Source organism: Tetrahymena thermophila, assembly GCF_000189635.1.
Source record: "Tetrahymena thermophila SB210 genomic scaffold scf_8254803, whole genome shotgun sequence".
Lineage (NCBI taxonomy): Eukaryota > Ciliophora > Oligohymenophorea > Hymenostomatida > Tetrahymenidae > Tetrahymena > Tetrahymena thermophila.
Genome location: NW_002476559.1, coordinates 1,648,626 through 1,666,946, shown reverse-complemented (window position 1 = coordinate 1,666,946; position 18,321 = coordinate 1,648,626). Strand labels below are relative to the sequence as shown.

General features: G+C 25.1%; 3 protein-coding genes across 3 annotated transcripts; 1 reads left to right on the top strand and 2 right to left on the bottom strand. All coding sequences in view use genetic code 6, as the record gives it.

Annotated features, from left to right (window-relative positions):
• Positions 1 to 5,387: 5,387 nt before the first annotated feature.
• TTHERM_00014930 (zinc finger lsd1 subclass family protein) lies at positions 5,388 to 8,043 on the top strand (the record flags this gene model as incomplete). Its single annotated transcript, XM_001008372.3, has 6 exons — positions 5,388 to 5,971; positions 6,093 to 6,376; positions 6,438 to 6,559; positions 6,610 to 7,437; positions 7,493 to 7,615; positions 7,666 to 8,043. 6 exons carry the CDS (start codon positions 5,388 to 5,390, stop codon positions 8,041 to 8,043), a joined length of 2,319 nt encoding a protein of 772 aa, XP_001008372.3.
• Positions 8,044 to 8,285: 242 nt separating this feature from the next.
• TTHERM_000014929 (kinesin motor domain protein) lies at positions 8,286 to 11,363 on the bottom strand (the record flags this gene model as incomplete). The annotated part of the gene is made up of 6 exons (XM_012795691.1): positions 11,131 to 11,363; positions 10,332 to 10,979; positions 9,542 to 9,785; positions 9,197 to 9,478; positions 8,700 to 9,138; positions 8,286 to 8,647 (listed from the first exon to the last, which is right to left on the bottom strand). Exons 1-6 carry the CDS (start codon positions 11,145 to 11,147, stop codon positions 8,286 to 8,288), a joined length of 1,992 nt encoding a protein of 663 aa, XP_012651145.1. The 5' UTR covers positions 11,148 to 11,363.
• Positions 11,364 to 12,312: 949 nt separating this feature from the next.
• Positions 12,313 to 17,964, bottom strand: TTHERM_00014920 (kinesin motor catalytic domain protein; the record flags this gene model as incomplete). Its single annotated transcript, XM_001008371.2, has 8 exons — positions 12,313 to 13,095; positions 13,155 to 13,385; positions 13,442 to 13,597; positions 13,656 to 14,002; positions 14,120 to 14,453; positions 14,556 to 16,724; positions 16,997 to 17,338; positions 17,512 to 17,964. 8 exons carry the CDS (start codon positions 17,962 to 17,964, stop codon positions 12,313 to 12,315), a joined length of 4,815 nt encoding a protein of 1,604 aa, XP_001008371.2.
• Positions 17,965 to 18,321: the final 357 nt, after the last annotated feature.

The window sequence follows — 18,321 nt, the reverse complement described above, 5'->3', positions numbered from 1 at the left end:
AATATCCCACAGCTAACAAATTTCACTATTATAATTAGTATTATAAAATAAGTTAATTAATAAATGAATATCTTTTTTATTGCTATTAAAAAAGTAAATAAAATATTTATAAAAGCAAATAAAAATATTTTCAAAAAGAAAACAAATAAAATAATTAATTTATAATTTTCATTTAAGTTGTAAATGTAAAATTTATGAGTATTTCACTTTGAAACTAAATTATTAAAACCCTAACGCATATCTAAATAATTTACAACAGACTTAGATTACGTAAGCACAGTAATATACTTAATAATCATAAAAAAATAATTAAATCTTTGAGTAGTTCAAAAAGAGATAAATAAATCAGTAATTAATGTTGACAGAATGTGCTATTTTTCAAAATATTATCATACGTAATAATTACTAGAAAATTAGCAAAGCATGTATCTTAATAAATACAAACAAATATTTTTTTAATAATATCTAATACGAAATTTTAAAAATAAATTTCAAATACAGATTGTTAGAAATTTAAACAACAATTGAATTTAAAGCGAAACAAAATCCTTCATTAATTGTTCAAGAGTTTATTTAAATGGTTTAAATATATAGTTATCTCCTTTAATCAATTTAGATTAATTTATTTCTAAGACACATTATTATTCTTAAATTTAAATATATTAGATAGTTAGTTAGTGTGTGATTGAATGACTTTGTAATTTTATAAAATTCTTCAATTTTTTTAAATGAGTAAATTTCCTAAAAGAGTTTTTACTTTAAATTAGTAAATGTGATATTTATACGTGACGCTAAATTTTGCTATTTTATCTTTCGTATTATCATCAGATAATCAAAGTATGACGCATATTAAGCTTCAAACTGTTTTAATTATATATTTCAAATAGATTACATTAGCTTAAAAGAAATTCAAAATCTCCACTAATTAGATACTTAATAAACTTAATTAATACCACTAAATAAAGAAAAAGATCCTATTTTTAATTAAGTTGAGATTATGCAAAACTTAAAATTTATAAATTAAGATAGTAATAAAGCTACTAATAATATAATGCGACATGCAAATTTATATATTAGCATTATTTGGCTAAATAATAACTTAATCTTAAATATTTTCAAAAATACTAAAAAATATAAAGAAAAAGCACAAAAACTTTTATTTGATAAAAATGACAGAAAATAAATAATTGCTAAAATTAGCACTAGTGCTTCAATTAATTTCATTTACCATTTAATGTAAGTAAATCTTATTATTTTAATTAATTAATATAGTACAATAAAAATAAAGCTGAGTATCTTGTTTCTCAAGAATTTACTAACCCTAATCAATCTACAGCAAACGGTTGGTCTATACCAAATGCTATCGGAAGTTGTGATGTTACTAACTTTGTAGACTGGAGTGGAAATTAAAATTATAATGGAATTCTTAAGCTAAATCTACAATCAAAGACCTATAATAATTTACCACCTCACTGGAGCCTTTCTATAAGATTTGATCTTGTGTTATATGGTCCTATTGATTAGAATCTTGGAGATTACATTTAAATATAATTAGATAGTGTTTAAGACACTATCTCTAAAGGTCCTTTTGATGGTTTAAACATTTGCTCAAATTTACTATTTAACTGGAACGATGAATTGATCTTATACTTTAAAAATGTTACTCACACTAGCAATTCTGTGACTGTATAATTAATTCCTCAAGAAGGCATTCTTAACTAAGCTTGGAAAGGGTTTCTCTTTAAAAACTACTACTTATATGTTGATACCTGTCATTATAGTTGTGCTACATGCAATGGTCCTTCAAGTGTAATATTTGAAATTTAGAATAAATTTTATATTTTTTATTTACATTTTAATTTTTTTCATTAAAAACTTCAAAAATAATTTTAAATTTAAAAATGTAAAATTAATATTTAAAATATTATTTTAAGAATTAATGTAAATCTTGTCCTTAAAATTCAATTATAAATGGAAACACATGCAAATGCAGTATTGGCTTTATATAACACTAATACTCCTGTGTTGCTACTTGTCCTTAGGGTTATGTCAAAAGTAATATAAGTAACATATGCATAAGCGACTATACCACAAACTGCAATGCCTCTGATTCTTAAAACCAAAATTGTACCTAATGCAAGTAGGGTTTTTATTTATCATAAGGATATTGTGTTACCTCTTGTCCTTAAACATCAACTTTAGTTTCTAATACATGCGTAGATTTCTCATCAACCCTGATCAGTAAAAATATATTTTATAAAATCATCAATCAAAATAAAATTTCCCTAAAATTAAAAAAATAATTTATCAATTTATCATCAAAAGACATTATTTAAATCAATATTTAATTAATTAATTTAAGTTTCTTTGAAAAAATTTTAAAATATTTTATTCATTCCATAGAAAACTTTTTATTTATTTAAAAATAAATATTTCAAATAACAATAAAACTTTTTAGTAATTAACTGAAATCAATTTGATATTTATATAAAATTTAATAAAAAAAAAACAATTATTTAATAAAATTCAATATAGATGGATAATATCTTCTGAGTGGCCTTTATAATGGATATTTTGGATAAAGTGAAATTACTGGAATGGGTTTAACAGTAAGTAATTTTAAAGGGTTAAAATCATAGTTTGGATAAAGTGGGGCACTAACTACAAACTGTGGAACCAATCATTTACTTGGAGGATTCTGGCTTTCAGGAAGTGGTGCAAGCATTACTAGAATATGGACAGGATTGTAATGATTAATTCAAAAATTTTATAGATTATTATTTATATTTCTCATTTTTCACTAGAGCACCTCATTGGTCAATTAGAATTGGATTTGTGATATGGAAAATTGATTAATGGAATAATGAGAGTTTTTAGTTAGCAGTTGATGGTACAATTAAATAATCATTTTAGTTTAATTCTAATAGCGGAAATAGCAATATTTGTGGATATGGAAGCTACAAAGATTTAAATCAGCCAGCTGTTGTTAACTTTACTCACTCTTCTAATCAATTAAACATTACTTTTTACTCTAATTTAGTCTCTAATGTCTAAACTGAGTCATTTGCTCTAAGTAACCTATATGTCCTAGTTGATTTTGTAATTTTTTAATTTTGTTTTATTATAATTAAATAAATAAAATTTTGTTCTTTTTTCAGTGATTCAATTTTTTTGCTTATTAAAAATAATTTTACTAATTTCTTTGTATTTAAAATTTGATTAAGAAAATAAAAGATTCTTTTTGACTTACAAGCTTTAAAAGCAAATTAAAACTATTTGAAATTAATATTTTTATGAAATTTATGAATTTAGTGTTCTTAGAATTGCATAAGTTGCAATGCATAAGGATGTTTAACTTGCCAAGCCTCTTATTTTTTGTATAATAATGTTTGCCTATCATCTTGCCCATCAAATACTTATTAAAACACTCCTTCGACTTGCAAAGATTGTGATTTTAGCTGCAAAACTTGTAGTACATCATGTATTTATTTATTTAATTCTTAATTTAAAAAATAATCTTAAAATTTTATTAATAAATTGTTAAAGCAACTTTTTGTACTTCTTGTAAAGCAAATTATTATTTGATATAGCAGAGTGGGTAATGTGTATCAACGTGTCCTGCTTAATATTGGCTAAGAACAAGTGATGGTACCTGCCAGTAATGCGATTCTTCTTGTTATACTTGTTAAAATCCAGGTTTATTATTTATACTTTAATTAAATTAAAATTCTTAATTATTTATTTTTAAAAGGAAATTCTTCTTCTTGCTTGAGTTGTAATGGTTAAACATATCTTTACAATAACCAGTGCATTTCTACTTGCCCTAGCAAAACTTATGCAAATTAGGGTATTTATTTATTTTCTAGTATTTTAATTTAGATGAATATTTTAAATTAATAGCCCTGAACAATAATTAATGTCTTCCCTGTAATACCTCATGCTTAACATGTAATGGTCCTAATTTAAATAATTGTCTTAGTTGTAGCTTACCTCTTTATTTTTAATCTACTTCAAATACCTGTGTCTCAACTTGTAATTCAGATTAGTATTAAGATAATGCTTAAATTAAATGCCTTAATTGTGATGCAACTTGCGCTACGTGTTCTGGGCCAAGCAAAAATAACTGCCTCTCATGCTCGGGATTTTTATATTACAATTCTAAAACAAATACTTGTGAATCTACTTGCCCTAATGGATCTTATGCAAATTAAGTTGGGAATATTTGCTCACCCTGCGATGTTACATGCAGCACTTGTAGCGGAGGAACAAGTTCGAATTGCTTATCTTGCAGTTACCCTTCCAGATATTTTTAAGCATAAACTAAATAGTGTGTCACGACTTGTAATACAAATTAATTTGCAAACAGTAATTTTCCACCTACTTGCTAAAACTGTGATTCTACTTGTGCTTCTTGCTCAGGTACTGCTTCTAATAATTGTTTAAGTTGTCAAGGTAATTTATTTTTGAGTACATCAGGAAATACTTGCCAAAATAGCTGCTAAATTGGTGAATATAAGAATACTACAAACAATAAATGTGAGGTTTGCGACTAAAGCTGTTTTACTTGTATCAGCCCAGGTAAATAAAAAAATATAAGATATATTAGGTATTAAGTTAATTTTATTTATCTTAAGGTAATATGAATTCATGCACTAGTTGCAATGGTTAAAAGTACCTCTACAATAACTAATGTTTACCTTCTTGTCCATCAGGAACCTATGCTAATTAATGTAAATTTAACTATTACTTTCAGTATTTTTAGTTTTAAACTTTTATACACCCAATTTATAAAACTCATTTTAATAATTTTTCAATAAGCAAATAATTAGTGCTCTCCTTGTAATTTAAGTTGTTCTACTTGCAATGGCCCAAATACAAATAACTGTTTAAGCTGTAGTGGGTCTTTGTTTTTAGACTAAACTACTAACACGTGTATTTCACAATGCCCAGATTCATTTTATGCTAATAAGGTAAATAACTAGTGTACTAAATGCAACAACACATGTGCAACATGCAATGGAGGAACTATCAATAATTGTCTAACATGCAATTCACCTCTCTTTTACTAAGCATCTACTTAATCTTGTAGTAGTTCATGTCCCAGTGGTTACTATACTGATTTGAATACAAATAAATGCTCTCAATGTGATTCTACATGTAGTACTTGTATAGGTGGGACAAATAATTAGTGTTCAACTTGTAATTTACCAAGATATTACCAAGCTAATACTTCAACTTGCGATTTGACTTGCTTGCCAAATCAGTTCAAAAATAACAACACCGCCACTTGTAGTTTTTGTGATCTCAGTTGTTCAACTTGTTCTGGTCCTAATAATAACTAATGCTTATCATGCACTGGATAACTTTATTTTGATAGTACAACAAATATGTGTGTATCTATTTGTCCCATTTCCTATTATGCTGACTTAAATACAAACACTTGTAAATAATGTGACTAAAGCTGTAAGACATGCAATGGCAATTCAAACTCTAATTGTCTTTCTTGCAGTTTACCTTTGTATTTTGATTCAGCTACTTCTAAGTGTGTTTCTAACTGCAATTAAAATTAGTATAAATCCGATAGTTCAGCTTCTTGTTTGAATTGTCATCCTACTTGTGAAACTTGTAATGGACCACTTAATAGCCAGTGTCTCTCTTGCCCAAGCAAAACTTATTTGTACTAAAAATAATGCTTTACTACTTGCCCAAGTGGATATTATTAAAATAATCAAACAAATTAATGTTAATAATGCGATTCAAGCTGCTTAACATGCTTTAATGGATCCTCAAAAAATTGTCTAACTTGTGCTTCTCCAAGATATTTCTAGCATGTATCAAATTCTTGTAATTTAACATGCAATTCTAATTAATATCCTAATAATTCTGATTTTACTTGCCAATCCTGCGACTAAAGCTGTGCATCATGCTCCGGACCATCAAGCGATCAATGCTAATCTTGTTCTGAAAATAAGTAAACACTAATATATTACTTTAAATATCTTAAAATCTAAAAATTCAATAGGAAATTTTTTAAATTTGAAAGGTGAAAATTTTAAATATTTTTAATGAATTAATTAATTAAATACATATAGATTTTTTTACTAAAACAAATGTTTGAGTTCTTGTCCTGATGGATTCTATAAAAGTTCTACAGATAACACTTGCGCTTAATGCAATAAATCATGTTCTACTTGCAGTTCTATTAGCTCATGTTCATCATGTTTATCTCCATTTATATTATTTAATAATTAATGCCTAAGTGAGTGTCCATAGGGATATTATTTTTCTAAAATTTCTAATTAGTGCGAAAGTTGTAGTAAATCATGCTAGACATGCAGTGGTCCTGATGAAAACTAATGTATCACTTGCATTTAAGGTTTTTATTTATTTTTAAATAATAAAAAAATTATTAATAATCAATTTACAAAAATAATTAGGAACAAATTTGTAAGGAACAATTTGCTTATCAACTTGCCTAGATGGATATTATTAAAATAATAGTTTGTGCATTAAGTGTAATTCTTCTTGCTTGACTTGTACTGGCCCAAATTAAGACTAAGTAAGAAATTTTAGATATTTAAACTGAATTAATTATTTTTAAATTAAAAGTGCGAAACATGTCAAAAAAATTAATTCTAATTTAAAAATCAATGCTTGAATGAATGTCCTTCTGGTACTTACTTAGAAAAAGATAATAAAAATAAATGTTAACTGTGCAATAGTTAATGCACTTCAAACTGCAGTGGACCTTCAGTGTAAGAGTGCTCAAATATTAAGCCTTTAAGTCAAATAATTGTTTACATACTTATTTCAAAGACAGTCCTTTGGGTATTTTCATCAATAATTGGTTTAGTGAAGGATAAAAATAACAAAGAGGGCTAGAATTTAAGAGTGACTCCTTCATCTTAAATATCTATTGGAAAGTGGGATTAATATGGTAATGAATCACCAATAATCTAAAAAAAATAAAGTTTATTTTCAAATGAAAATAATTAAAATGAAGATTAATCCTAAAAATAAGGAAATTAAATCATAGCTTCATCAATACAAAATATATAAAATGACTAATTCCAAAATTAAATTTCTAATTAGAATCTACCTAACTTTGAGAATCATGATTTTACAAGCAATCAGCAAGCAATTTAACAAACAATTACTTGTAAAAAGTATAACCGAAGGAGGCCGAGAAAAATCCATCTAATCTTATAATAAAACTTGAAAAATTCATCTGTATTTGGCGTAAATGGTTTTTACAATTATGCTAATAGCACTATTTAAACTGCTACAGAAAACAACATAAAAGAAAAATCGCAAATATATGACTAACAAGCCACTGTTCAGAATATTTCTCCTCTATCAAAATCTAAAATAAGTATTTTAGATAAAGAAAAAGATCCTATAAAATATGAAGCCAATTAAAAACTTAAGTTTAGTCTTGTAAGATAAAAATTTTCTAAAATTTGTTTAATTAAAATTTTAATTATTAATTTAGCTGGGAAACGAATGGGTAGAACTTTTTTCATTTTATGATCCTTTTTTAAATAGAGCAGTAAGAGCAACTCTAATTTACCTGAAATATCATATGTACATTTATTTGTGTGAGCTCTTCAAATTCGTAATATTTTAAAATTTAACAATTAATATAAATATTTAAATATTTCATAGTCTCCTCTATATTTTCTATTATTATTATCTCTGGCTTGCGGATTGGGATTAAAGTTCGTTCTCATAAAATCACTCTTTTACATAACAAAATATATTAAATTTGGAAATCTCTTATCATTTACTTTTTTCATCTTAGCAATAACTGCTGATTTATGGTTTTGGCTTATCCCAAAGATATCTAGAAACAACCATAAAACAGATATGAGTTGGAGCTCATAATACCTTATTACCTTTGCTGTAGATTTTCTTATATTTTAATAAGTGCTAGCTCTGCTTAAATACTTAAGCACAATCAATTTTTTAAATAATAATAATAATATACTCAAATTCTTAAACATATTCAAAAGTAATTACATATTAAACAAAATAAAAACATGATATATATGTCCTAATTTTTTAGTTTTTTTTGTGCATAAACTAGCTAAAAACTCATCAAATTTATTAATTATTTCATTCTTTAATACATTATTTGAGTTTATTTATTAATTAAGCAATTTGTAAACTATATAATTTTTTAATTATATTATTGTACATATGAACAACTTACTTTATACATTTTACAATCTAAAATATGATTTTTTATTTTATTTTTTTTTAGATTAATTAAATTTGAAAATTTATCAGAGAGGGAATTCATCGTCTTCTTCATCGTCAGTCATTTCTTCAATTTGTCCAGTATTTAATTAAGGTTATTGGGACTATTGTTGCTGTTGGCTTTGGAAATATTTTTATAAAGCTTCATCTCCATTTTCTTAATCTTTATGACCTGAAACAGAACTTACATCTTCTATCTCCTCTTCCTCCTCTTCTTCTTCATCGTTAATAAAATCATCGTCTTCATGATTGTTTTTAGATTTTTTATATTTAGAATCTGCCCACTAATTGTCTTTGTCATCAGAGTCAGCCTTTTGTCTGTTTGCACCAAATTAAAACTATTCATCATCTTCTTCGTCTTCTTCGATTAACTGATTTGCTTGGCTTTCTAAATAGATAAAATTGTTTTAAAAATTAATATTGGAAATTTTATATCTTACAAGTAACATTTTAAGCACTACCAATATGATTGTTATTATTATTATCTTTTTCATCATCACTAAATATATCATTAATTTGTTCTTCTGCTTCGTTATCTTCTTCCTGAGCAGCAGCAGTGACAATATTAGAAGACTTCTTTTCAGCAGATAACTGATTAAATACATTATTTTGCTTGCGACTTTCACGTAAATTGTAGCTTTTTGTAGGAACTTATTTATTAACGCTGCTCTTTTTATTAACTTCATCGTCATCATCGTCTTACAATTCTTCATCTTCATCTTCTAATTCCTCCTCCATATCAAAATCTCCATCATCTTCTTCATCATCATAGTCATTTTAACGATGACTTTTTTACTTAATAGATTTTTTTTTAGTTTCTTTTTGATTACCAAACTCTTCATCAACAATTTCTTAATCAATTTATTTCATCAATTTAATCTAATTTAAATTATTTATTTATTGAATTAATCTAAATAAAGTAATGAATAAAGTGTACTTATTCTTCATCAATTATATCCATCTTAACATAACGATCAAGCTCTATTTATTATCTGACATTATCTGCAAAAGCTAATTCTTTTTTTTCTTAGTCAAGTGAAATCTAAAATTCAACCTTCTAAAAATAAGTATTTTGAATTTAATCATTTTATGCTTGCTTAGGGAACAAAAGTAGAATATCATTTCCTTGCAATTTAGTAGAATGATCAGAATAGTTAAATACTGATTTATTTTTTAACTTAATTTAATTATGATTCAATTATTCTTCATCTGGCTTTTCCTATTATAAATATCAAATAATGTTTTAATATTCCAAAGGTAATCAAAAATAAGCTTTAATTACAATAACAACTTCCTCATCTTCTTAAAATAGTTCATTATATTAAGATTCTACTTCAATCATATCTTCTTCGAATAATGTTTTAGGTTTATATGGTTCTTCATCTTATAATTTTTGTACAAATAACCTAAAAACTTTCTAATTTTTATCTTAGAAAGAAATATCTTTGAACAAAGTACAAAATCTTCCTTTTGAGAAAGAATTTGTTAAGGATTCTACCTTCTACTTATGAGAAATAACACCTAACCTGTATCAATTAATCATAAAATTATAATTAACTAAATAATTTCAAAAGCTAAGTTTAAATTTTTCTCTTATTCACTCAAAAATAATGAATAAAAACTTAATTACTGTTTATCTTCATTAATAAACCATAAAAATTCTAAAAAAATATTTATTTGAGGTGAAAATAAAAAAAAGTTTATTAGACAAATTTTTAAAAGAAATTAGATATTATTTAAAGCAAAGTAAGTATATATGATCCGTTATTATATTTTATTGTATTAATTTTATTTATTTTTAAGTAAAATATTTTCTTATTGCAAGAATATTGCATGAAAAGATACTTTAAAACTTTCCTTATTATTATTTTTCCAAATATATTTTAAAAAAATAATGAATTAAATTTTATTTTTAAATATCTTTTATGTTAATTTATTTGTTATATCAAAAATTTCTGAAAATAAATTTACTTAAACAGAAGCAATAAAATAATTTTAAAGCAATTTTTAGAGAGAAATAGAATGAATTGCTAAAAGTAGAGTGATTTTATTTTAAATTATTTAATTATTACTTTAATGACTAATTTGCAAGGTTTGGTAGGATATTAAATACTTTTTTTATAGATCTGTTTGGATCAGAAGGATGTTTAATTTCTTCTAATTTGATATTGTTAGAGGTCACAAAGCTATGTTCGATTGCTAGTTTGACTTATTCAAATCCTTAGCTAAAATCAGTATCTTTATCTTTTGCTAATTCAGACTACTTTTGCAACATCTATTGCTTCATAAGGAACCTTTATTGTTCTTCTTTAATTCTTTGATCTAAGAGTTTTTATTCCTTTTGAGTCTTGAGAGTTTCTTCATCTTCTTCAGTATCACTTACAATAATATCTTCATTAATTAAAGCCAAATCATCTGGATGCAATTAATTGCTATTTGTATTGCCATTATCTCCTAAATGATGATTATCATTTCCTTCTTATAAATTATATATATGAGGTTTCATATTCAAATCGTCTATTGGAAGACCTAAATCGCAGTTAACAAATAAATTGCACATTCCCTTTACATCTGCATTTAACACTTTTGGACGAGTGTGTCTCTCTTAATCCAATTAGTAGTATAAAGTTTTAGGGAATGCATTTGGTGCAAAAGGAATTTCAATATCAAACTTAAAATTATGAATTAGACCTTTGTTCTCAGGGATATTTAATATTTTTCTATTTATTTAATAATAACATTCTTTTAATATGTCGCAAACTTCATTTAATTCATATTATATCAATGCTTTTTGCTCATTTTGAGATTTTTAAACAATGCTTTTTTGGCTTAATAAATTAGATCAAAAACAAAATTAATTTATTCATTTACTTTTTCTTTGGATCCATCTTTACTAAAATATGTTTATTTATTTGAATATATTTGGCTAAATATTTTTACTACTTTTCTTTCTATCTATCTATAAGTTAAAAGCTATGCCAATTTGAAAAGCTTTGCGATTTAGAGTGTTTTGCGGTTTCTAAGAATTATTCAAGTTTGTTTCTAATAAATTTGATACTACTAATGTAATTAACAAATTATTTATTTATTTATTATCTAAATTAAATGATAAGAAAAAATTTGCATTATACAAAGAAAGATATCTTCCATTCATACAATTTATTACAAACTAAATATAAAATAATAAATAAATAAATAAATAAACAAAAACTGTCTAATTAATTAATTTATGAGAATTTGTATAAAAAACACAGCACAAATTTATTCAATTCAAATTTTATTTCTAGTTTATATTTTTTAATTATCTATCTATTAACTAATAAAAATAACTAAATTGTTTAAAATTATGTTAAATAATTTATTTGAATATCTAATTTAAAAAGTTTTATAAGAAATTTAAATAAATTGTTAAAGATGCTTACAAAGTAGATCTTTGAAAAATTAGAATTAAAAATTAATATCTTAATTATTTATTTGTAGAAATATTTATTAGTCTAATTTTTTCAATTCTTTTAGATTGGTTTTAAATTAAACTTCTATGTAAATTTACTCCCATTTTTTTTGAAATGGGAAAGAATTCTATAACTTCTTTAAATTATTTTTTTTATTACAACTATTTATTATTAGCTCACTTATTTAGAGTAGATTTTAAATTAAATTCTATGGAAGTTTTAATCTTTGTTTAGAAAAGGAAAAAATGTATTTTATGAAATGAGTTATATTAAATGGATTAATGAGATTAAACTTAACAACTTTAAACTATAATTTTTATATAATATGAAATAGTTTATATATATACATGCGAGGTTAATTAGTATAATGATCTTAACAAAAAATAATCACCCTATGAATATGATTAACTAAGTATTTATTTAATTTTAAATAAATTAAATTAAAAGCTCTTTTTTATTTAGTACATTTTATTATTATTTTTTTAATTATAATTTTATAGATGTGGTTTTTTGGTGGTGGTTGAGAATGTATGTGTATTTATTTTGGTGAATTGAGATAACAAAATTTATTTTGAGGATTAATATAATTTAGATTTACAAATCAATTAATTCTATTTAGCTAGTTTTATAATTATTATTGCTGTTAATTTACTTTCTAGATATTATTAATATTAATGTTGTTTTAAAGTGGAGTTACTGAAGAACTTTTCATACTACCATATAATTACTATGAAGTCAATTGGATATGAGGAGCAGAAAATACATTTTATTATTAGCCCTATTGATTCTAATTAACAATCAAAGGAGAATTACTTCTTTTATGTTAAGAAGAAATTTGTTATTGTTATTACTACTGCTGTTACTAGTTGTAAAGAATTTAATTTATTTATTGTTGATTTTGTGAGGAGTTGTTAGAATTTCTACCACTTGCCAATAAGCTTGGTTTTTGTGCTTATTGTTAATGTGGCTAAATAGGCGCTAGCTTTTACTACTATTAGGATATAATTGGAATTTGCTATTAATTTAATTAACTTGAGATTTAGTCTTCTGCTAATGAAGGCTTTTACTAACCGAAAGAGTAAATTTATGTTTATTTATTAGGTTGAATTTGTTATTGTGGAACTTATTAAATAACTGAGAGATTTGGTTGGCTTGATTGTTGGTTAGGATTTCTATTTTAATCAGAAATGAGCTCTTGGAGTTTCTCATTTTCTTATAGGATTTATTAAAATTTTTCTTTAAGTCTTGTGTAGTCCTTTGTTTCTATATTTTTGCTTGTTTCATTTACAATAGTCTTTACTCTACTGGCATATTACAAGCTACTGTTTGTTTCTTCTAAATTGTATTCGCTTGGACTTACATTAACAATCATCAAAGTTTTTGCCTAAAATTTTACATTTTATTAAGAAAAAAAATTTGAATAAATTGTAATTATTTATTTACATTTCCTCCAAGAGAATCTTTCATTAAATATGTAAGCTTGTTATTTCTGTAAGGGATATGTCTTTCTCCTCCGTTTTACTGCTAGTTTGTTAAAGCTGAAATGACGTCTCCTAAGGCAGTTAAACTTTTATTAATCGAATTAGCTTCTTTAACTTGATGAGGATTAGCTCCAGATTTCAGAATTCTTTCACTGCCTGCCAAATCAATCAGACTAATTTTACCATGAGTTGTCTAAAATGATTTTATTTTTTAATAAATGCTTAAATATTAAAAAAATAAATCATTACAGTTTCTGTTTAAGGATTGAATATGTTAATTAATATTGTGATAATCAAATGTGATCTGGAAGATTCAACATTCATATCTGTCTTGCTGATTTTTCTATTGAGAATTCCTTTCTAAATAATTTATTCTAATTCTTCTTTCTTGGTAACTTCAGCTATCTGTTTTTATTAAATAAAAAAGTTAACTTTGCATCTAAATTATTTAAAGAAAGAATACTGTTGCGTTTTGGACATATGTAGTATTAGTTATGTAATCTTCTTTTATTTCTAGTTTTTTTTGCATTATAGAATTAGGTGGAGCTAGTAAATCAATCAGATTGTCCATATATAATTCCATAATATATGCAGAGATGGTTACTTTGCAAGTCTTTTAGATTGGTTTCAAGAGATTAAACAGTTCGTTTACTGATCTAGGTGTAATACCTGGCATTTCTCTAGTTCCTTACATAGTAAAGGATTTACCTGAACCTGTTTGTCCGTAAGCGAAAATACAAACATTATAACCATCAACAGCACTTTGAATCAACTTTTTAGCATCATTGAAAATATCATCCTAGCGTGAGCCTTTAATTTAAATTTAATTGAATTTATTTCAATTTCATTTGAATTAAATTTTTAAATAAATTTTAAAAAAAAAACAAATGAAATTGCTTGTTTAAAAATAAATTTTAATTTTTTTACTGAATCCAAAACAAGAATCGAATTAAAATTTCTTAGGACCATTTTTTGCTTAGAGTTTGCAGTTCATAGCGTCTAAAACTTCAACGACATTTTGAGAGTTCATCTGGACTTCATTCTCATTGGGAGGTCTTACTCTACAAAAAACTCTAATTTTACCCTTCATATCTTCTACTATGTTATGCAAAATTTTTCTCTCTTTAGTTTCTTCATCAAGCTTATTAGTGAGTATATCAACAGTGTCCTTCAATTCTTTAATTTCTTCATCTTTCTTCTTTGTAATATCTTTTATTTCATTTTAAAGTTGCTCAATTGTTTCGCCTTTATTTCTTAATTCCTATTTATTAAAAAATTAAATTTAAATTTAAAATAACAAAACAAATGTTTTTTTTCTTTTTTAGAGAAAAATAAAGCCAAAAAATAAATAAAACAAAAATACCTTTTCATATTCAAGTGACTTAAATACTTGGTCTTTGAGTAGCTTATTTGCTTCTTCTAGATTAGAAACTTACAAACGCAGACCTTTGTTGAACTCACCCTCAGCTTATTTAGATGAATGGGAAGCTGCTGTAGAGACGAATCCTTGGTAATCACCAAGCTAAACGGAAATGGAATTTAATGAAGTTTAATTTTAATCTATGTAGAATGAGTTTTGGCTCATGTGACTTTAATTGAGGATTTGTTTTTATTTGTATTAAATGAGCTTTTAATGAGGAGCAGTAGCTCTTATTATTGAAAGATTATTTATCATTGAATTATCAGCACATCTAGAATCATCAGTGTTCTTAATCATAGAATAATCAGCCAAGTGACTAATGCTCATGTTTGAATCTTTTTTATCCTTGATATCTATCAACTTTTATCTGATTTCTAAGATTTCATTTTTTAAATTTTTATATTCAGTCAGTACGCTGCTGTATGGTTACCAGTCTTTGCCAACAGGATCTCTTTGGTTAGTTTGTTTAAATTCTTTTTTGAAATTTTCAAGAATAAGCTTTAACTCTTCTTGTTTTTCTCTCTTTTTTCTCAAATTGACCTTCAATTCTTTGAAAGTATTTTCATCTTGGTTAAACATTTAGCTGAAGGACTCTGAGTTCATACTTTGGGCTCTTCTGGCCTTGGATGTTATTTGGGTATCCATTTGCTATTGAGACTAATTGACTTCTTCTTATTGCATGATATTGGATTATTGCATAGAGAGCATCATAGATCCATTATTTACAATAGTGTCGTTTATATTAAGGCTTTGATTGCATTGTCCATCATTAATTATGCTTTGCTTTTAAGTTAAGAATCCATTCTTAAATGAGTGATTTATTAATAATTTTTTCCCTAAACTTTCTCTCTAAGTGCTATCTATGCTTTTGTGCTTCTTTTTTTGTAGTCTTTAATGATTTGTATTGCATATGATCATATCTGAAATATCATTTACGTCTTGAGTGTTTCCATCTATATTGCTTATCTAGGTAACCTCATGATTGTTTCCTCTTTAACTTACTTAGGTAGTGATTTTTTCATTTTCAAATTGCTCTTATCCAGTCTTATTTTATTCTTGCATTAAGTATTGGTGTTTGCTTTAATCTTAAATACTTTCGTCTCCAACTATCTTTTTTAATGCTTTTCTCTTTGACATTTCGTCACTGCATAATTCTTTGTCTGTTTAATTTTTTTATACACTATTTAGGCATTACTCTTAAATTTCCTTTGATGAAATCTTTTGTGTGTCTTAATGTTAAAATGATTGATTGTGGTTGTTGTTTATAGTTGATAGCAGACTTTGATCATTAACAGAAGTTTGGTGATTAAGAAGAGTAGGAGTTTGAGATTTCTTAATGCCTGAACCAGTTAGTGATCCATTAAGAGTTTACTTTTGCATTCTATCTTTTATCAAAATAGTTTGCTTTAGCTTTTTGATTTAATTGTTTTTATCTTCTAACTCAAGTTTAAGCTTATTTACTTCTTCTTCATATTTAATTGTATCTGTTTTATGTTGATTGTGTTCTCCATTTAAATACTGAGATTAATTTTTATTATTTTGATTTAGATCATCAGATTTTACCTGGAATCTCTCCAAAGTGTCATTTTTCAAAGCTAATTCCTCTTATAATTTTTATAACAAATTCGTTTAATCGAGACGATCCTTATCAAATTGTGTTATAATTGATTCCTTTTCCTTAAGCTATTTAGCTATTTTTTCAATTTGGGCATTTAGCAAGCTATTTGTACTTTCCAAACTAGATATTTTAGAATTCAATTCTAAAGATGTTTATTTTATCCTTTCTATCTCAGACTCAGCTTTGATAAGTTCTTATTTACAATTATCGAATTCACTTAAAATTTAAACATTTTCTTCAGATTTTTTCTAGTTTATTTTCTCTAAATCCTCTATTTTCAGCTTTAAAACAGTCAATTCCTAATTAAATTTATTTTCCGAGAGCTTTTTTTCCTCCAAAAATATTTCACATTTGTTCTCTAATTCTAAATTAATTTCCTCTAGCCTTTATATTTCCTCACTAAATTATTTTCTAATAAATTCCTTTTCTACATTTTCTATGATAAAATCTAACGAATATTTAACTTCGATATGCTTTTTCACAAATTCAATCTCCTAATATTAAAAAATAAAATATTTTTCATTAATCCTAAACCGTTTAAAATCAATTAATTCAAATTTAATCTGAAAAACTTCTCTAAATTCAAAATTATTTTGAATTTCAATATTTCTTTTAAATTTTTGATCGTTTAATTTTATTTTTTTTGCTTGCTTGTTTTATATTTATTATTTAGTTGTTGTTTCTTTGTAAGTTTATAAGCTAGATTATGTTTCTGCATATTTATAATTCGCCTTGCTTTAAATTTAAAACATTTTTATATCATTACCTCTTCCTTTTTTTATAAATTTGACATTAATACATTAAACTCTTCCTCTCTATTTGGCTAAGCACCTTCGCATGATAGCAAATGCTCATCAAATTTCTCTTTGATATCCTGAGACTCTTAACGATACTATTCACATTCTTATAATACCTTACTAAACTCTACTTTATACAATTCTATTTTTTCAAATGCTATCTGCTTTAAATACTACAAGTTCCTTTCTTATAAATTTTGAAAAGTATTCTCTTACTCTTCAGCTATTTCAGCTAATTAATCTAAAACATATTAGCTTCTCTTATTTAAATAAGTAATTTCGTCTTCATTCGTTACTTGATGGCTCTGCAACTTTAAATATAAAAGAATTTTAAAACAAAATCATTTTAATTCAATTGCTTCTTTGCTCTCTCAATTATTTTGTTGAGTTTTCTAAAAAAAAACACTTTTTTTCCTTATTGAAAAACAATTATCAAACTACCACTGCAATTTACTTTTAATACTAAAGTTTTTTGACAAATTACCTGCTTGTTAAAGGTCTTTGTAGTGAGGCAATTATTTTTTTATGTCAAGGAATGTGTTCTTCCACCTAAACTATTGGAATAATTCATAGAATAATCCACTGCAGATTTAGAGGCTAACATCAATCCTTCCTATAAACTTTAAATAAGACTATCAGTTGATAATTCATGTTCACTACTCTCAGACTAACTAATTTATGAGCTGCTCGAGTTGTGTTGCTGCGATAAAAATTAGTCCATTGGCATAGGATCCTCTGAATCAATTATATTAAAAGACTGATGATTGCCTGGACTGTAGTTTTAATATTACTCATGAAAATTTTAATTGCTTGGGTGTGAAAGCTAATTGAACATATGATTTGAGTGCTATTAATTTTGCTATTGCTGTTAAATTGGAATAGTGGGAATCTAATTGTCAGCCATATCGTTTCCCAGAAAATTTAAATTTAAATTCATATTCTTATGTTTATTAATATTTTAGATAAAATAATTTTATTTGAGGATTTCTATTAGTTCGGCTCAAAGCGTTTGTAAAAGCAAATGTAAGCCTCTTTATTTGTAAATTATGTTTTCTTCTTGTTATTAATACGAGCCTAAAAAAATTAATATTAACAATATCAAAAGAATATATTAATTTTTTAAGTAATTCTTTTTACCTGTATTTTGTTAATTCAATTTCTTACTAGTTAATATGAAATCCTTGGTATTCTTAATTGAATCCTTCATACTCTATCAATTCTAACTCTATAATTATTGTTAATGATAAACCAAGCAAACAAAAAAAAAACATGCTAATAAGCAAGTAAGACAAGC